The 21,834-nt window shown below is 36.7% G+C and overlaps 1 protein-coding gene across 1 annotated transcript in view; it reads right to left on the bottom strand.

Moving 5' to 3' along the window:
* OTOGL (otogelin like) overlaps nucleotides 1–21,834 on the bottom strand; it is a 165,707-nt gene that overhangs the window by 71,049 nt on the left and 72,824 nt on the right. The window contains exons 26-28 of the mRNA XM_028829753.2: nucleotides 10,009–10,143; nucleotides 3,800–3,949; nucleotides 1,197–1,316 (exon numbers count right to left, since the gene is read on the bottom strand). Coding sequence (XP_028685586.2) covers nucleotides 1,197–1,316; nucleotides 3,800–3,949; nucleotides 10,009–10,143 — 405 coding nt within the window. The remainder of the gene's footprint in view (nucleotides 1–1,196; nucleotides 1,317–3,799; nucleotides 3,950–10,008; nucleotides 10,144–21,834) is intronic.

Here is a 21,834-nt window from a genome sequence, read left to right as displayed (position 1 = left end):
AAATAGTGAATTTTTTTAAATGACCTGAGTTTTAGCTTTGTCTATCAGGTGTGAATAAAAAACTTATTTTGAGGGGGTTTAAAATTATTTGACTACTCCTAATATTTAAGTACCATTAAAATAGTTACTTCTTAATTTATTTGCAGATACAAAAATGTAAAATAATTTTTTTTCAAAAACTTCTAAAGGTAACAAGATATAAGATAGCCACAGTTAAAAGGATTTTGTCTCTCTCAATATAGTAGATATTTTAGGTATTAAAAGGTACACTTTTGTACTCTTAAGCTTAGACCACACTCAAATATTACTGACTGGAATAAATGTTCTACCCCATCCCCTCTTTATTCTTTAAAGAGATTTAGACATATTAGTAAACTAGGCAAAGTAGAGAAGTAACTAACCAAATGGCAATCAATCAGGAAATTGTGGTTTCAAACACCGCTATCAGTTAAAAAGAACAACAGGCTAAAAAAGAAAGTAGAAGAAAGAATAGAACCGATTTCCAATTTGACTCTGTTTCCTGAGTTCAGAATTTTTCAAAATGTGTTTCATATAACACTACTTCCTTGAGAACTAATAAATAAAAATATAGATTATGTCAGTCAGTTTGGAAAATCCTTCAAACATGTCCCTCCTTTATAGGCTTATAATGCCTCAAGAAACCCTTTGAAAGAAAAATATGTAAAAGTTAATTTATCCAACTGCCGCCAATGGTAGTTGACCACAATCCACCCACCCACACACATACACACACATCCCCCTTTATTTCATATAATACAGTAACATGGCTGTTAAGAAATTCTGTCTTCATTTATTTATTGCTTTGAACTGGCAAAAGTTCCACCATCCTTCAAAATGCAGATACATTGATAAGGCATTTTGCTATGGTGAGGAAAACATGAGGGAGAAGAGATGAATTTGCATGTCACCTCTGCTACTTTCTAGCCATATAATATTAGACAAGTCATTTAACCTACCTGAGCCTCAATTTCTTCATCTATAATAAGGAGAAAACATCCTTTATATAAGGTAATCAGAAAAATTACATGAGAAGATAAATATGAACATTTATCAGCTATAAATTACTATGAAAATAGTATGTAAAATAATATTACCTAAATAAGAATAAAATGTTCTAGTGAAAAAATATTCTTAAAAATTTCTGTTGACTTCTAAAGTACATTTCTGTAACTTACCTGTCCTAATGCCCAACTATCTCCAAATACCTGAGCATTTCTCACTTCCAAGTTATTAGATGTGGTCATGTCATTTGAAGTGCATTTGTCAAAGTTTCCACACAATCCTGATAGCTTGTTCTAAAGTAAGAGAAAATCACCAGGAAATATTCTATATTCACTTTAACATTTAAAGACTCATGTTCATTAAAACTTTTGAGACATTTCAAATATACATTTAAGAATTTTCATAGCAATCATTTAAAAAAATTAACTTGAGGAAGTGGATTTTCTCATACCAATTTAATTATATTTAGTGATTATTTTAAATTTGCAAAAATATTTTACCCGATTTCAAGTCCTATTTATCCACACTTACCAGTGTCTTGGCATTAATACAACTAATGACATAAATAGCTTGGAAAAGTATAATTCAAACAAGACAGTACATATGGGACTGTATGTGTATGCAAATGTACATGTGTGTATATACAGAATTCATGTGTGTGTGTATATATATATAATTCATAATTATATATATTCCCATCCTTGGTGGAAACAAGAATATAGGATGAAGAATGGCAGATATATTCCCTGCTTGTTGAAATAGATCATATTGCCTACCTGATTTGCCTACATACAAGTTAACCATTTGTTTTTCCACAGCCCCCTTCCTGATGCCTCAGCTTTAGGATAACGACTATTAGTAATGGCCACTGTCTTTGAACAGATGTAATTCCAGAAAACAGAGATCTCATGGTAATAAGTGGCTATGGCAGATGTAATTCTATGGTTATTGTCTGCTTTGCTAGAGATACAGGCAGCCAACTTCACCATTAAGAGATGGATTCTATTCTTCAATATTGAAGAGAGCATTCAGCATCTTTAAATTCAAGGTTTTAAAGAGTAGTTCTACTGCTTTTAGAAAATCACTGCAAGTTCTCCTCCTTCATCTAGCAGTAAAATACATTGTTATTCTTATTGGAAACAAGGATATTGGATGAATAATGGCAGTGAATATTTGTTGAAGAAAAACAGCAATGACTGAAGGTTATTTCAGTTCATCAAAGAAATTCAAGATGCCAACAAACCTAGGAATAGATCTTTGGGCTTTATCCTTCTTAAGACTTAAAGACTATAACTTCAATATACAATCATATTTTACATCATATTAAAATCTTTTTTAAAAAATGTATCTTTTCTGTATTTTTGAGAAGATACTGTTAATATTCCAATTTTCTTTAATTTGACAAAAATTATATCCATGAGTCTCAGTCTCAATTTCAGGTAAAATAGATTAATAAAAATACATCAATGTTTTTGCAAACAACTTTAAAATATGAATTCAAAATATTCAAATAAATATTCAAAATATTTAATCAAATTTGAAATATTTTAAATAGCAAACTACTTAACAATATTTAATAAAAATATTTAGCAGGGAATAGTATATAAAATAATTTAAAATATAAATTGACAAAAATTATAAACAACTCAGATTGGATATTCAACCATGAATGGATAAATAAATTGTGTGGTACATCCACACAACAGAATACTACTCAACAGTATAGAATTCACACAACAATTTATATGAATCTTAAATATACTTTGCCAAGTCAGAGAAGCCAGACCCAAAAGACTACAGATTGTACAATTCCATGTATATGATATCTGAGAAAGATAAAACTATTGCAGTGGAAAATATAATCAGTGGTTGTCTGAGGTTAGGAGGCAAATGTAGGGGTTGACAAAAGAGAAGCAACAAGAAGTATATTTGGAGGTTGACAGGTATGTTCTACGTAGAAATGTTGTGACAGATACAAGGCTCCATGCACAATATGGTTTGGCTCTGTGTCCCCACCCAAATCTCATCTTGAATTACAATCCCCATATGTTGAGGGAAGGACCTGGTGAGAGGTGATTGAATCATGGCGGTGGTTTCTCCCAAGCTGTTCTTGTGATAGCGAGGGAGTTCTCATGAGACCTGATGGTTTAAAAGAGTGGCATTTCCCCCTCACTCTTTCTGTCTTTCGGGCCACCTTTTGAAGAAGGTGATTGCTTCCCCTTTGCCTTCCACAATGATTGTAAGTTTCCTGAGGCCTTCCCAGCCATGCAGAACTATGAGTCAATTAAACCTCTTTTCTTTATAAATTACCCAGTGTCAGGTAGTTTTCATAACGGACTAATACAATGCATTTGTCAAAATCCATAGACCTGGATACAATAAGAGTAACTTTTATTTACATTTTAAAAATAATTTTACTGCACGTAAACTTAAAAAAAAAAATCCAGAATGTGGAGGAAAACATGGAATGCAGACTGTAAGAACTGAATCTAATTGCACTATGAATAAATCAAATAGTTAAGCTGAAGAAAAAGAGAAGAAAGCTGGCTTAAGTAATCTTGGAAAAGTGGATACTGCAAGGTTAAAGTCAAAAAGAACTGTACACAAACAGTGTACATAGTTGGTAAAGTTCTTCTTCACAAGGGTATAAGTTAGTAATTCTGAAAATATAACCTAGTTCTTAAAGGAAAACATTAATTATTTTATTTTCATCAAATATCAAAAACTAAATGTGATTTTATTCATTACATCTCACTAGGAGCTTAGGTTAACCTACCTTCCACTGTGGCCCAACTTTGATATGAATAGTTGTCTTCCTGTCCCAAAGAATAGTGATATCTTTCTCTGGAAAGTATACTACTATATAGTAACCAGCCTTCCAGAGCTGGTAGGTAGGTTTGTTTTCCAGGAAAAAACCTGATCGTTTCTTTAAAAAAAAAAAGAAAAGAGAAGAAATAAAGTGAGTACTAGGTTCTCTAACCAAAATATATCAAATTAGCTTAGTTAATATTTACCAACAACTATCTATGTGCTAATATTGTTGCTTGGTCATGCCTTTTCTGAATTCTGTAAGAAAAGACAAAACAATTGCACAAAATACGTAAAAACATAAATATTGATTACCAGACACAAACTAGCAGATGGACCCCACATGGATAAATGGACAAAGGGAAAAGATATTTCAGTTACATATGGGGAAGAGCAAAACAAGGGAATGGAAACAGAAGACATTAAATGATATCCCCGCCAAATCAGAAATTTTACATCTGTGATGAATAAATATGACAGAACTAAAAAAGGTATGGCCTTGCCTGCAAAAGAGAGAAATTTGGTCCTGCTCATGTTTCTGAGTAGCTAATGATAGCATGCAAATAGTCTACTGACTTTATTAAAAATGAATTGAAAATCAGAATCATTAAGTTTGGTAGGAGACATTGCCTTCCCAATTCAGGCAAAAAGAAGCTGTGAAGTACTTCCTTTAAGTGAATAGGAGAAAGTTCTCAACTTAACAAGAAAGAAAAAAAATTGTATGCTGTGGTTGCTAAGATCTACAGTAAGAATGAATCTTCTATCTGTGAAATTGTGAAGAAGGGAAAAGAAATTCAGCTAGTTTTGCTGCTGTACATTAAACTGCAAAACCAACAGCCACAGTGCATGGTAAGTGCTTAGTTAAGATGGAAAAGGCATTAAATTTGTGGGTAAAAAGCATGAACAGAAACATGTTCTGATTGCTGGCAATTGGGGCTGCTACTGTCTACAGTTTCAGGCATCCACTGGAGGGCTTGGGACCTAACCTTCATGGACAAGGAGGAACTACTGTATGTGTGTAGCAGGGTGGAAAGGGGTGAATTACCATTAAAGGAATTCCAGAAGGCTTCTTGCAAAGGGTGGGTGTGAACTGATCTGCAAGAGGATATGCACAGCAAGGTATAGGGGGTTGAGAATGAGAATGGAGAAGAAATCCTTCCAAACAAAAGAAATGGCTTGAATCAAGACTTAGGGACAAGAAAGTCAAAGATTTTTTTCAGAACTAAGGAGAGTACCAAAAGGCTAGAGCATGAATTACATGATGGATCATAGCCTGAGACCTTTGCAACCAAGTTATCCAGAGTAATTATCACATGTGCAAAATGTGGTTAATAAAAGCTTTCAAACAAGGAAGTATCAGACCATGGTTGTATATTAAAAGAAGATAATTTATGCAGTAGAAAGGATAAAGCAGAGAGAAATGAGAGATGGAACATATCGGGAAATGTTAGAGAACTTTTATTGTAAAGTAGGAATATACAATATTCTTTATTAAGCAAGGGCAACACATGGCTATATTGATTTGAATCTGACCTTGAAATTAACTCATATAATAACTTCAAAAAGGCACAGTTAACATCAAAGTAAGTAAGACAAATTTAGCCAGAAGCAAAATAAAAATTGTGAAGGAGATATGAAATTCTTTGGTTACTTTTCTCTTTCAAGTAATAACAAAAGCATAGTTTGAAAATACTACACTACAGTAGACTTTTTAATAAATATTTCAAAGGGAAAATGAAATAAATTTAGTCACATCCATAAGGAGTTTTCAGTCTCCTAGACCAAGGTCATACTTAAAATAGGTGCACGGTATATTGTATAGAACAGTATATATTGTATATAACCATATGTGTTGTTGATTGGCTCTCTCTGATCTCATTTCCTTCCACTTCCCAATCCCCACCCTCACTGACTAAGCTTCAGATATGCTGGGTCTCTTTCTGTTCTTCAAATTTACCTAAGCTTTTACCCATCTCAAGTCCTGTGTGTTTGGTGTTCCTCCTGCTAGGAACTCCACATCTTAGCGTAATGGCCTCATTCCCATCAGTTGTGACCCATATGCTCCCTCCTCTGTGAGGCCTCCCCTGATTGCCCCACTAGAAATTTCATCCTCAAGATGAGCCGGATTGGTAGGCATTTAGACAGCGCAATGCTCTTCTGAGCAAGGACAGTCCCTTGCTCAGATGTGGGCCACCACTTGGGAATTAATGCTCTGTAATTGCCGTCTTGAAATTCTGATTTTACGTGTGAATCCGTGTTTTGTCAGTGAAGGTCAGTGAGACAAAGAATCATGTGTCTGGGCCTTGAAGCCTTGGCTCACATCTCCTGCTGTCTGCCCAACCTCCCTGGGATTGATTCTCAGATGCCTGCTTCTCTGCAGCCACCCAGAGACCACTGCTACGCTCTACTTGCAACACAGAGGCAGGAGGAGTTGGACTTAGGCATGCATACCCAAATGCCAAGTTAGAGTTATGAGGCAAGGAAGGCCCTCAGCACTGACAGGGTGTGTGGTGTGCACTCACCCCAGGACTATCCCTATGCTTGAGTGAGCATGGCATTAAATGATGATTTTAAAAAAAAACAAAAACAAAAACAAAAAAAAAAAAACACGACACATCAAGACAGAACACAAAACAAGAAAATGAAACATTTTACCTGTTTTGAACAAATTGCGTAGTTTGCCCTACCCCCAAGTCGGTCTCTGCCACCAGAAACTAATTCTATTGTTTTCACTGCACTCTTTAGTATCTTTCTATCATCTTGCTTGTCTTTGATTTGTTTCTCTTTTGCTCAGTTTGGTTTTGCATCAGTTATCCTGATACAAAAGCACATCTTTTCTATTTGTCTTTAGACATAAAATCCTTCATTTTCATTAGATAGGGCAGTTTACTACAAGAAAATCCTCTGTAGTCAAAGGGAGTTGCCATACGCCTTACTTTTCAGATTCATAAATAATGCTGTTCATTAGAACAGTGAGGTATTATGAATTGTCCAAAATAGAGATCTCCACTTCAGATGAGAATTAGAGCACTTTAAACAAATTCTAGTGATGTTAGCAAGATATGTTAGAAATATGGAGAATTAAAATATTTAAAGTACAGCTTAAATAAATTAATAAAATAGTTATATCTTATACATTTGATAAAATTAGAATTGTACATTTACATATAAAAATAACAGAAGTGGGCCGGGCATGGGGGCTCACGCCTGTAATCCCAGCACTTTGGGAGGCCGAGGCGGGCAGATCACAAGGTCAGGAGATGGAGACCATCCTGGCGAACACAGTGAAACCCAGTCTCTACTAAATACACAAAAAATTAGCTGGGCGAGGTGGCGGGCACCTGTAGTCCCAGCTACTCAGGAGGCTGAGGCAGGAGAATGGCGTGAACCTGGGAGGCGGAGCTTGCAGTGAGCCGAGATCACGCTGCTGCACTCCAGCCTGGGTGACAGAGCAAGACTCCGTCTCAAAAAAATAAAATAAAATAAAATAAAATAAAATAATAAAATTACAGAGGTGATTTTTTGTTCTTCCCTTGAATGGGTGGTCCATCTACCATAAAATAAATAGTGCTTATTTTTCACTTTCGATGTTTGAGAAAAAAAAATATTGCAGGGGATTTCTTTAGGGTCAAACTGTTTTTATGACTTTTCTTAATCTTATGTCATACAATTTATATAAAGGAGACTCATTAACACCTACATACAAGTGAAAATTGGAAGTTGAAAATTATGTGGATTTGCAATCACCACTTCAAAGATGTGTCAAACTGTCTTTATAAGAGCATTCACTATTTTCTCTTGTTTCTTTTTTAACATCCTTTTTCTTAGAAATAACCTTCACCAATAGATGAATATCTGGTTGGTGGTTATGACAAACCGCTGTAATTACTTTAAAAACATGTCAACATGATTGTAGAAACTCTGTTTTGCCCAAAGGTTGATGGCTGCCCAATTAGTTTCAATGTTTCTGACTGAAACATAGTTATGTTTTAAGGTAATTGTTCTCAAACTTTAGTGTGCACAAGAATTTCAGGTACCATTGAAAATGTCAATTTTGTTTTCAGCAACAGCCATTCCAATTACTGAAGTCAGACCAAAAACCAGCACTTACAAGAAAAAAATCCAGATGATTTTAATGAATATTGGCAGACCAAACTGAGAGAAACACTGTTCTAAACATCTCAGAATATAGGTCAGTTTTTAAAGCCCATTTGTTAAATCATGTACTTTCTAACTCTGAAATTTCTTGCCTGTACAATGAGGTTCAAATATCTTGCACCATTCAAGAGCCTCCATAGTCTGGACTCAGCCCCCTCATCTATGGCCTTTACACCATGCTCCCTGAATGACAGCTGATCAGGACACTCCTCCCTGAGTCTCTTTGCCACTCCCTCCATCCACTGTCTCATATGGTGTGCTTCCACCAATCTAAACCACCTGCAGTTATCCAAACATGCCATTCCATCTCTCAGCTCTGCTCTACTGAGTGGGTTTATTTGTCTGTACTGATTGCCACCCTACTCCCTCTCTTCACCTGGCTAATGCCTAATCATCCTTTAAGACTCAGTGCAAATCATTTCCTCCACAGCATGTCTTCTGAGCCTTCAACAATAGGGAGGGTAAAGGAAATAAGAAGAATCACTTCAAATCCATCAATTTATACTTTCATTTCAATCCTCACACAAACTAAAAAAGTAGGTTCTAAAATCTTCCCAAATTTACAGATGGAAAAGCTGCAGCTTGGAGAGGTTAAGTAAACCTGCCCAAAGTTATAGAGCAAGCAGGTGATGGAACAGAGGCTCCAAGTTACTACTGAGTGACTCTAAAGTCTATGCTCTTAACAATCACCCTAAGCACCCCAGGTTTCTTTAGGTGTTCTTCCCAGCAGTTCCCATATTATCCTACATAAATTCCTACCATAGGACACCACGCTGCGCATCCTTATTTACCTGAATGTATCCGTCACCTGAGCAGAAACTTCTTAAAGGCAAGCACAGTGTTATTTCACTGTTGTAGTCCCAACAATTAGCACATGTTTTGATATTCAGTAAACATTATAAAAGAAGGTACGAGATGAATGAATGAATGAAATTTATTCATTCTATTAAATTGGGCAGGCTCCAAGGATACAATAAACAAGAACTTGGAGACAATTGGGGAAGACAAGCTCACAAGTAGTTTCATTAAAGCATGATACACATTCCAATAGGGTGCTTCAGGGTATGAGGAGGAGCTCCCTGGAGGAGGTATGGTAAGACATATTGCATAAGAATAATTTAAATGGAAAGACAGATCCAGGAAGAAGCAATAATAGTAATGAAGGACTAATAAGATGCTCCACCTTCTGGAATGTGGGCTTGAAGCAGAACGTGATGAAAGAGCAGGCAGGAGAGGTGGGTAACAGCCAGATTGGCAAGGCCTTGGAGGAGCAGTGGGAAGGCATCTCAAAGTCTTGAAGAACCACAGAGTGACATATTAAGATTTCCATCAAAAATGTACATATATAAGGCTGGGCATAGTGGCTCATGCCTGTAATCCCAGCGTTTTGGGAGGCCAAGACAGGTGGATCACCTGAGGTCAGGAGTTTGAGACTAGCCTAACCAACATGGTAAAATCTCGTCTCTACTGAAAATACAAAAATTATCCAGGAGTGATGGAGTGCGTCTGTAATCCCAGCTACTCAGGAGGCTGAGGCAAGAGAATCGCTTGAACCCAGGAGACAGAGGTTGCAGTGAGCCGAGATCATGCCACTGCACTCCAGTATGGGCAACACAGTGAGACTCTGTCTAAAGAAAAAAAAAAAAAAACATATACAAGTAAAACTACCTATGCTGCAGTATGTGAGGATGAATTAGAGGGGAAAGACTAAAACTAGAAGCCAAGAGTCTAGCCTGGAAGCCACTGAAGTAATTAAGGCAATAGGTGAGGGCTGCAAGGGCCCAAATGGCAACTATGGGAATGAAAGCAAGAGGAATGAATTGGAATATGGAGAAGGCAAGTTAAGAAATAAGAAGAGAGAAGTGAAGCACAATTTACTGAAGCCACACAAAATGGAAAAGAAAAAACAACATAGATCTCATAACCATTTACAGAGAGAAGTAGCCCAAATCATTTCTATTCTATTTGTAGTATCCTCAGGACAACTTCAAATGATCCTGAAAGAAATAATTCACTAACCTGTTTGTAAGGAGTATCATTCAGGTAAATTTCAGTGTCCCCAACTGAAATCAAAACACTTTTAGAACAAACAATATCGTTGTCAAAGCATTTCTTGTTCTGGGCAATGATAGATATATCTGAATCATCTGTACTCTGAAATGTCAAAAATATTTTATTAATACAAATATATACAACCTATATTATTTTAGTTATTTTTATTAAGAAATCTTAAAGATCAATATTGACAATGGATTGCATTAGAACTGAAAAACAACTTACCTCTATAAAAAAAGTCATTTTTAACTAATAATGTGAAGAATTTTATAGAAATATAGTAGGATACCTCAATCTTTAAACACCTATAATATCTCTGTTAAAATTTTGTTCCAGCCAAGTTTACCATTTTATTTCTATACCTCAAATGTACTAACCATTATCATTTTCTTTGTCAATAATCAACAAAACAATATGTCACTTAGGGAAATCTTAAAAAATATTCATTGGATATATGTCTTTGGTTTTATTTAAAGGATATTTCTGGCTGAATAATTATTTGTCTATACATAAGAACACAAATAGTTACAAAACTTTGGTATTTGTTAGTAAATAAAATAATGTGTATTGTTTGAGAGCTTACTTTGCATTTTACATATATTATCCAATTTAGTTCTTAGGCAAACTTTTTGAATTAGGTATTATTTCCATTTTACAGATGAGGAAACTGAGGTTAAGACGGACTAATTGATTATCTGAGGTCGCTTTGCCAAATAAGAGGAGGATCAGAATTCAAATCCCTAATTTGTTTTGTTTGTGTTGATGCCACTTATAAAGAAATTAGGAAGGGTCTAGAAATGGTTGAGGAGAGAGACAACTTTAGATGATAGGGAATCCCTAACTTCAAGGAACACTATTTGGTCTCTCTACTCTAAATGTCACACTTCCACCTCCAGTTAGACCCTTTCCTTAGCAACTCCCCACTGCATCCACTAAGTCACTCTTTAGAATCAAAGTTTCTAATTTTCTCCCCCAGTTGAATGGATAGGTTTCTTCAGTTGCACTGACTCTGGAAATTTCATTCTAAAATATTGTTTGTATCTGGTTCTTTAAAAGTTTTAATTGGCAAGTTATAATTGTACATATTTATGAGATACAAAGGGATGTTATATGTATATAATGTGAAATAATTAAATAAAACTAACATATTCATCAATTCATATACTTACCATTTTTCTAGGAAGAAAGTACATGCTTCTTGTCAGATTTTCAAAGTGGTCTTAATCTCCCCCAAAGTTAAAAGCTACTGTTTGAAGAGCCCTTTCACTAATAGTGGACAGTAGAGATTTCATTAAAAGGAAAGGAAGAAATGTGACATTTCTCCTTGGATTCAATGTTCAGTTTTCAAAGGCCCACACATATTTCCTGAATCTTTTCCATTTTGAGATATATGGGTCAGCGTTTACTTTTATAGTAAGAAAAAGTCATTAAATGTTTGGCAATCATAGGCCATGCACGGTGGCTCATGCCTGTAATCCCAGCACCTTGGGAGGCCAAGGCGGGCAGATCACTTGAGGTCAGGAGTTCAAGAGGTCAGTCTGGCCAACATGGCAAAACGCGGTCTCTACTAAAAATGCAAAAATTAGCTAGGCATGGTGGCACGTGCCTATAGTCCCAGCTACTTGGGAGGCTGAGGCAAGAGAATTGCCTGAACCTGGGAGGCTGAAGTTGCAGTAAGCTGAGACCATGCCACTGCACTCCAGCACTCCAGCCTGGGTGACAGAGTGAGACTCTGTCTAAAAAAAAAAAAAAAAAAAAAAAAAAAAAAAAATTGGCAATCATACAGTTTGTTTTTTCTTTTTCTTTTTTCTTTTTTTTCAGATGAGGTCTTGCCCTGTCACCCAGGCTGCTGGAGTGCAGTGGCATGATCATGGTTCACTGCAGCCTCAATTTTCCAGGCTCAAACAATTCTTCCACCTTGGCCTCTGAGTAGCTGGGAGACTACAGGTGTGTGCCACTACACGTGACCAATTTTTAAAATTTTTTTGTAGAGGCAGGGTGTCACTATGTTGCCCAGGCTGGTCTCAAACTACTGGCTCAAGTGAGCCATTCATTTTAGCCCCCCAAAGTGCTGGGATTAGAGGTGTAAGTCACCTTGCCTGATGATCATAGAGTTCTTGATGTAAATTCTCCACACTTAGTTTTTCACAACACTGGCAATATGAAAACTAGCTCAATTCATCTCTTATTTTGGCTAAATTCGTTCTGCCTTGTTAATAAGTGTTATAGTGACTAGAGGATAGGTTTTTAATGAATGGTATTGATGGAGTAATTAATGTGTCCCTCTGTAACCCATTTTTCCTTCATAGATGCTGGGAGCTTTTGCTGCTTTTTAAACAATCCTTTTGCAAAGCATTGCCTAAATTTTGAAAAGTGGAATAATAAGGGTCATTATGATGATTATGGCATTGTACTACTCAAAAAAAAATAATGTCATACTTTCCTGCCTTTCTGCATAATTTTCAAAGAAGTAAAAATACATAATTTAGGGTTTTGCTTTGCTCTTCCTCTTGGGAAAAGTTATTTAGATTAAGGGATGTGAAAAGCTGATTGAAAGGCTTTCTATTGCCATTATATTTTATTACTATTAATTAAAGTACCTCAATGTTAGTTTTATCCTTTATATTAAATCTGAAATGTCAAGAAATATTCTATCTATATGGTTTGTCTTATAATAGCATGTTATGCTGACAGTAATTGGAAACAATAGCACTATACCTAAAAGTCACATTTCTATACTTTCCATTTCTGACATATTTCAAGTTAATATTAGGTTTAGAAATAATGCCGCAGAGTTGCTAAGCAACACAGTAATAATGATAACAAAGCTGGAGGAAAAAGGTCAATATCAATGTGCCACATGGGCTCCTCAAAACCCTTTATTCTCAGGTACTAAAAGCTTTAATACAGAATATGCCCCAAAATGACTCTGAAACAGAAACTCAGCACCTTTCAAGGACATATATAATTATACTTGACATGTCAGTCTCAGCACCTGTCATAGCCCCAGCCTTTTAAGGGTAATTATCCCACACAAAGTCTCTGCTGATACCATAGCCTCAGGCAGCCATGGTTTATGTCCCAAAGCAGCACATTCATTTATGGGCAAAGAGACTTCAATGCTGGCAGAAAAAACGAACTATACTCTATTCAATTCTCTCTCAAATTTGAACCAGAAAATACCGACTTTTTTTTTTTAACGTTTTGCAGTAAGATCTGAAGGTGAATAAACACGTAAAGGATGTAAGGAACAGCGGGAGCTGACCAGGTAAAAACAAGCTGAACATATGAGGAAGTAGAAAGGATGACTGAACTGAAGAAAAAGTAGAGAAAAGACATGGAAAAGAAAGTTAGACACGCTGGCCTGAGTAAGCAGAAAATAGGGCAGTCCCACAGAGATTGTCCAAGTTGCAAGAATGACATCAGGTCAACCATGACTCTCTGCTGCCTGGAGACAAAACCACCCTTCAGTTGACACCTTCATGAGGTTCTTGTTAGAACACATAAAAAGTTGGAAAAAAGAATGGTAAATATTGTAAAAGGTTACAAAAAGTTTATGAAGATCTTACCTTGTGATCAAACTAATTAAAATTGGATGTATTTTTTAAAATTAACTTTAGTGTTAATAATGCACAATGCAAAGGTAAAATTTGTTTTTCTCTTTTGAACAAGATTTTTGTGTAATATTAAGAGATAGTAAAAGATTTTTATTTACCTTTTGAGTATATGGCAACAAAAAAAGAGAGAAGAGAGAGATAGATTAAATTTACCTTTTTAACCATCTTTATTAAGTTTTAAGATTATTTGGGAAACTGAGTCTCCTCTCTACCAAAGAGTAAAGGTTATTGCTTTTTAAAATATTTGAATTATCACTTTGATTAAATAAATGACTAATTTTACAGTGATCTGTGACTCTATTTTGCAATATCAAGTGTTTTAAGTCTTTGATATTTGATAACCTTTCCAAATTCTAAATTCAGTCTTTTGGCCTCAAACTAACTTTTTGGATATTAGGGCTCCTGAAGTCCGAGACAGACATATTAATCTTCATTGGTACATTAAAATTATACCAGAATCATTGTCAAATACGAAATGGTGTTTAACTTTCTTTGAGTTATTTTTATATGAATGTGTCAATAATGTATGTTCCAAAATTATATGAGATTCATATAATTCTTGTATGTCTTAATCTATGTTATCAGGAATAATTATGACTATTACGTTAAATGATTGTATGCCACAGAAGTAATCAAATTTCCTTGTCTATTGTGTCTTTAACCATTGCTATTCTAAGACTTTTGTCATGCACAGACAATTATTGTTTTACTTTGATTCTTCTCAGAAAGCACTTTATAATCAGCTGCAGTCCACAACTTGCTTCCTTAGGGAAGTTTGTGGAAAGGACTCTGACAGGTGCTCTTGAAGGCAGGTTTCTTATTACTCTGGAGACTGTGTCATTAGACTAGAGAGAAAACTTCTGGGATTCTCATTGGAAAGCAGATGTGTTCGTGAGGATTGCTGGCCCAATACTGGGCAGAACAGGAGTTAACAGCATGGGACTGAAATAATAGAAGGCAGAAATATTTTCCTATGACTTTTTTGTTTGAAACATTGGGCTTCTTATTGTTTTGTTTTCTAAAGTCAAGAAAACAATTCTGCCGGGTGCGGTGGCTCATGCCTGTAATGCCAGCACTTTGGGAGGCCAAGGCAGGCTGATCTCCTGAGGTCAGGAATTCGAGACTAGCCTGACCAACATGGAGAAACCCCATCTTTACTAAAAGTACAAAATTAGCTGGGCGTGATGGTGCATGCCTGTAATCCCAGCTACTTGGGAGGTTGAGGCAGGAGAATTGTTTGTACCTAGAAGGTGGAGGTTGTGGTGAGCAAAGATTGCACCATTGCACTCCAGTAGGGGCAATAAGAGTGAAACTCCATCTCAAAAAAAAAAAGAAAAGAAAGAAAGAAAGAAAAATAAAAGAAAACCTTTCTTTTGAGCCATTTATGGCTTAAAATAAATTGAGTAAAGCATGCTCTTGTGAGCAAAATTTGAGGCATATTTCTTAACATCTGATTTCTCCAGAATTTGAAAATTATTTGTGAGTATTCTTAAAGTATGGCAATATAGCTATTTGCATAAGTTCAATAAGAATCTATTTTCTGCTGTAACAGGACACAGTTGGAGACGCTGGTTATTTTACCATGGCTTTGACTAGGATGGAATATTTACAGATATGACTGGACTGCTTTGGGGAATTTAAGTTGACATTATAGAGCTGACCAAAGCCTCTTGTACAGACTGGCCTAGCACCTTGTTTATGCAATTCCTTTACAATGTTTGTGACCTGTAGTAAGTGAAACACATCACTTTCTGACAGGACTAGAAACCCCAAGTTATTCTGGAACCTCAAGAAGAGAGAAATTAATCCAATTCATATAGGTATTTGCAGGCACAGATAAATCCTTAGCTTGGCTAACCTCAAGAGGTTTTTAAAAGGTCTAACCTGAGATTATGAAAAAGTTACAACAAAGTCAACATAAAAGAGCCTATATGAACAATAATTATTCTTCCTGTACTTTATGCAAATAATCAAGCCATACATATTACAATTAAAACTTATTTTGCAAGTAAATTGGTCCTGTTATGATTTGTCTTTCATAGAAATGAGGAACTACAACATGGCACAAGTATACATATGTAACAAACCTGCACGTTGTGCACATGTACCCTAGAACTTTAAGTATTAAAAAAAAAAAAGAAATGAAGAACTAGAGAGAGAAAAAGAATATCATTTGAAAAGAAACTATGGTACATCTTTTATTAGATTGTGGCCTTGTCCATTATTTCTTAGTTGTTATTATTTCTCTACAATTAAACACAAACACAAGAATATACTTTCCTCTTGCCAAGACTCAGAGTTAAGACAAATACTCTACTTGAAGTATTTTCTACACAATCACTATTTGAAACTACAATGATAAATGTTATGTTTTCTCTACTACAAAAGAAAATAAGGGTAACAGGAGAAAACACTAATAAGTAGTTACTGAGTTCACCAAATGCCCAGCATTCTGCAAAATGACTTGGAAAGAATAATAAGAAATATAACGTACTATCGCCACCATCAAAACCTTAGAATTTTCTTAGAGAAATCTGGAGCATATACTTTACATGGAGTATACATAGTAGATATGTCTTTACTGGCATGCTTTATATTTAATAGGCCTCTAAAATTGTTTTATTAAATGAATGAAATAATAATGTGAACAAAGATCACCACCATACATTGGAGAATGTTTGTAGAGATGCTGACACATGAATAAGACTTTTAATGCTTTTGGTAGAAATGTGCAAATATTTTTTCCATATACAAAATGAAAAAGTTTCATAGAATCTTTGTCTTACTACTTAAAATGATACCATAAACAAATATCTTTAACAGTAATGATATATACAGTGGGAACATTTAATGTTTGACATTATATTGTCAATGAAACTTTCTTTGTTCTGAATGTAACTTAAATTTGACTATGCAGAAGAAGAGAATAATTTCAAAAACAATTAAAATCAGGTTGTTAAGAAAGTGAAATGTTCTACATTCTTACTACTCAAAATATGGTCCATAGACATGGAGCATCAGCACTATCTAGTAGCTTATTGAAAAGGCAGAACCTGGGGGATTTGGCAAGATGGCAGAATAGGAACAGCTCTGGTCTGCAGCTCCCAGCGAGACCAAAGCAGAAGGTGGGTGATTTCTGCATTTCCAACTGAGTTACCTGGTTCACCTCACTGGGACTGGTTAGACAGTGGGTGCAGCCCACAGAAGGCGAGCAGGAGCAGAGTGGGGCGTGGCCTCACCCAGGAAATGCAAGGGGCCAGGGAACCAGGGAACTCCCTCCCCTAGCCAAGGGAAGCCATGAGGGGCTGTGCTATCCAGCCCAGATACTACAATTTTCTCATGGTTTTTGCAACCCACAGACCAGGAGATTCCCTTGTGTGCCTACAACACCAGGGCTGGGTTTCAAGTTCAAAACTGGGCAGCTATTTGGGCAGACCCCAAGCTAGCTGCAGGCGTTTTTTTTTTTTTCATTCCCCAGAGATACCTGGAACCTCAGCAAGACAAAACTGTTCACTTCCCTGGAAAGGGGTCTGAAGCCAGGAAGCCAAGCGGGCTCACTTAGCGGGTCCCACCTCCATGGAGCCCAGCAAACTAAGAACCACTGGCTTGAAATTCTCACTGCCAGCACAGCAGTCTGAAGTTAACCTATGATGATCAACCTTGGCTGGCGGAGGGGCATCTGCCATTACTGAGGCTTGAGTAGATGGTTTTCCCCTCACAGTGTTAAGAAAGTCACTGGGAAATTCAGACTGGGCGGAACACACCACAGCATGGCAAAGTAGCTGTGGCCAGACTACCTCTCTGGATTCCTCCTCACTGGGCTGGGCATCTCTGAAAGAAAGGCAGCAGCCACAGTCAGGGGGCTGATAGACAAAACTCCCATCTCCCTGGAACAGAGCACCTGGGGGAAGGGGCAGCTGTGGGCACAGCTTCAGCAGACTTAAACGTTTGTGCCTGCCAGCTCTGAAAAGAGCAGCAGATCTTGCAGCAGAGCGCTCAAGCTCCGCTAACAGACAGACTGCCTCCTCAAGTGCCTCCTGACTGAGAGACACTTCCTAGTAGGGGTCGACAGACACCTCATACAGGAGAGCTGACTGGCATCATGTGGGTGCCCTTCTGGGATGAAGTTTCCAGAGGAAGGAGCAGGCAGCAATCTTTGCTGTTCTGCAGGCTCCACAGGTGATACCCAGGCCAGGCAAGCAGGGTCTGGAGTAAAACTCCAAGAAACGCCAGCAGACCTGCAGAAGAGAGCCCTGACTGTTAGATGGAAAACTAACAAACAGAAAGTGATAACATCAACATCAACAAAAAGGACACCCACACAAAATCCCCATCCAAAGGCCATCAGCATCAAAGATCAAAGGTAGATAAATCCACGAGGAAGAGGAAAAAGCAGCACAAAAATGCTGAAAATTCCAAAAACCAGAATGCTGCTTCTCCTCCAAATGATCACAGCTCCTCTCAGAAAAGGGCACAAAACTGGACAGAGAATGAGTTTGATGAATTGACAGAAGTAGGCTTCAGAAGGTAGCTAGGAACAAGCTCTTCAGAGCTAAAAGAGTATGTCCTAACCCAATGCAAAGAAGCAAAGAAGCTAAGAACCTTGATAAAAGGTTACAGGAACTGCTAACTAGAATAACCAGTTTAGAGAAGAACATAAATGACCTGATGAAGCTGAAAGACACAACACGAGAACTTTGTGAAGCACACAAAAGGATCAACAGCCAAATGAATCAAGCAGAAGAAAGGTATCCGAGATTGATTATCGACTTAATGAAACAAAGGATGAAGACAAGATTAGAGAAAAAAGAATGAAAAGGAACAAAGCCTACAAGAAATATGGGACTATGTGAAAAAAGACCAAGCCTATGACTTATTGATGTAGCTGAAAGTGACGGGGAGAATGGAACCACGTTGGGAAACACACTTCAGGATATTATCCAGGAGAACTTCCCCAACCTAGCAAGACAGGCCAACATTCAAATTCAAGAAATACAGAGAACACCACTAAGATACTCTTCGAGAAGAATAACCCCAAGATACATAATCGTCAGATTCTCCAAGGTTGAAATGAAGGAAAAATTGTTAAGGGTAGCCAGAGAGAAAAGTTGGGTTAGCCACAAAGGGAAGCCCATCAGACTAACAGCAGATCTCTCTGCAGAAACCCTACAAACTAGAAGAGAGTGGGGTGGGGGGCAATATTCAACATTCTTAAAGAAAAGAATTTTCAACCCAGAGTTTCATATCCAGCCAAACTAAACTTCATACACGAAGGAGAATTAAAATCTTTTACAGACAAGCAAATACTGAGGGATTTTGTCACCACCAGGCCTGTCATACATGAGTTCCTGAAGGAAGCACTAAATATGGAAAGGCAAAACCGGTACCAGACTGCAAAAACATACCAAAATATAAAGACATATGATGAAGAAACTGCATCAACTAATGTGCAAAATAACCAGCTAGCATCATGATGACAGGATCAAATTCAGAGCTAACAATATTAACTTTAAATGTAAATGGACTAAATGTCCCAATTAAAAGACACAGACTGGGAAACTGGATAGAGTCAAGACCCATCGGTGTGCTGTATTCAGGAGACCCATCTTATGTGCAAAGACACACATAGGCTCAAAATAAAGGGATGGAGGAATATTTACCAGGCAAATGGAAAGCAAAAAAAAAGCAGGGGTTGCAATCCAAATCTCTGATAAAACAGACTTTAAACCAACAAAGATCAAAAAAGACAAAGAAGGGTATTATTACTTAATGGTAAAGGGATCAATGTAACAAGAAGAGCTAACAATCCTAAATACATACACACCCAATACTGGAGCACTCAGATTCATAAAGTAAGTTCCTAGAGATGAACAAAGAGATTTAGAGTCCCAAACAATAATTGTGGGAGACTTTAACACACCACTGTCAATACTAGACATATTAACAAGACAGAAAATTAACAAAGATATTCAGGACTTGAACTCAGCTCTGGACCAAGCAAACCTAATAGACATCTACAGAATTCTTCACCCCAAATGAACAGAATATACATTCTTCTCAGCACCACATCACACTTATTCTAAAATTGACCACAATTGGAAGTAAAACACTCCTCAGCAAATGCAAAAAAAAAAAAAAAAAAAGGGAATTCATAACAAACTCTCTCAGAACACAGTGCAATCAAATTAGAACTCAGGATTAAGAAACTCAATCAAAACTGCACGACTACATGGAAACTAAACAACCTGCTCCTGAATGACTACTAGGTAAATAACGAAATGAAGGCAGAAATAAATAAGTTCTTTGAAACCAATGAGAACAAAGACACAACATACCAGATTCTCTGGGACACAGCCAAAGCAGTGTTTACAGGCAAATGTATAAATGCCCCTAAAAATCTAAATGTCCACATCAGAAAGCGGGAATGATCTACAATCGACACCCTAACATCAAAATTTAAAGAACTAGAGAAGCAAGAGCAAACAAATTCAAAAGCTAACAGACGTCAAGAAATAACTAAGATCAGAGCAGAACTCAGGGAGACAGAGACACGAAAAACCCTTCAAAAAATCAGTGAATCCAGGAGCTGGTTTTTTGAAAAGATTAACAAAATAGACCACTAGCCAGACTAATAAAGAAGAAAAGAGAGAAGATTTTCTAGTTTATTTGCATAGAGACACAATAAAAAACTATAAAGGGGAGATCACCACTGATCCCACAGAAATACAAACTACCTTCAGAGACTATTTTAAACATTTCTACCAAATAAACTAGAAAATCTAGAATAAATGGATAAATTCCTGGACACATACACCCTCCCAAGACTAAAGCAGGAAGAAGTCAAATCCCTGAATAGACCAATAACAAGTTCTGAAACTGAGGCAGTAATTAATAGCCTGCCAACAAAAAGAAGCCCAGGACCAGATGGATTCGCAGCCCAATTCTACCAGAGTTACAAAGAGGAGCTGGTACCATTCCTTCTGAAACTATTCCAAACAAAAGAAGAAGAGGGACTCCTCCCTAACTCATTTTATGTGGCCAGCATCATCCTGATACCAAAGCCTGGCAGAGACACAACAAAAAAAAGAAAATTTCAAGCCAACATCCCTGATGAACATCAATGCGAAAATCCTCAATAAAATACTGGGAAACTGAACCCAGCAGCACATCAAAAAGCTTATCCACCACGATCAAGTTGGCTTCATCCCTGAGATGCAAAGCTGGTTCAACATACACAAACCAATAAATGTAATCCATCACATAAACAGAACCAATGACAAAACCACAAGATTATTTCAATAGCTGCAGAAAAAGCCTTCAATAAAATTAAACATCCCTTCATGCTAAAAACACTCAATAGTTTAGGTATTTATGGAACATATCTCAAAATAATAAATGCTATTTATGACAAACCCATAGCCAGTATCATACTGAATGGGCAAAACTGGAAGCATTCCCTTTGAAAACCAGCACAAGACAAGGACGCCCTCTCTCACCATTCCTATTCAACATAGTATTGGAAGTTCTGGCCAGGGCAATCAGGCAAGAGAAGGAAATAAAGGGCATTCAAATAGTAAGAGAGAACGTCAAATTGTCTCGGTTTGCAGATGACATAATTGTATATTTAGAAAACCCCATCATCTCAGCCAAAAACTCCTTAAGCTGATAAGTAACTTCAGCAAAGTCTCAGGATGCAAAATCAATGTGCAAAAATCACAAGCATTCTTATACACAAAAAATAGAAAAACAGAGAACCAAATTATGAGTGAACTTGCATTCATAATTGCTACAAAGAAAATAAAATACCTAGGAAATAAAATACAACTTACAAGGTATGTGAAGAACCTCTTCAAGAACTACAAACCACTGCTCAAAGAAATAAGAGAGGACACATACAAATAGAAAAAGATTCCATGCTCATAGATATGAATAATCAATATTGTGAAAATGGCCATACTGCCCAAAGTAATTTATAGATTCAATGCTATTCCCATCAAGCTACCATTAACTTTCTTCACAAAATTAGAAAAAACTACTTTAAATTTTATATGGAACCAAAAAAGAGCCCATATAGCCAAGAAAATACTAAGCAAAAAGAACAAAGCTAGAGGCATCATGCTATCTGACTTCAAACTATACTACAAGGCTACAGTAACCAAAACAGCATGCTACT

This window comes from Macaca mulatta, chromosome 11 (genome assembly GCF_049350105.2).
Source record: "Macaca mulatta isolate MMU2019108-1 chromosome 11, T2T-MMU8v2.0, whole genome shotgun sequence".
NCBI lineage: Eukaryota > Metazoa > Chordata > Mammalia > Primates > Cercopithecidae > Macaca > Macaca mulatta.
Note: the sequence above shows the minus strand (reverse complement) of the source record. Positions and strands in the feature narration are given on the sequence as shown.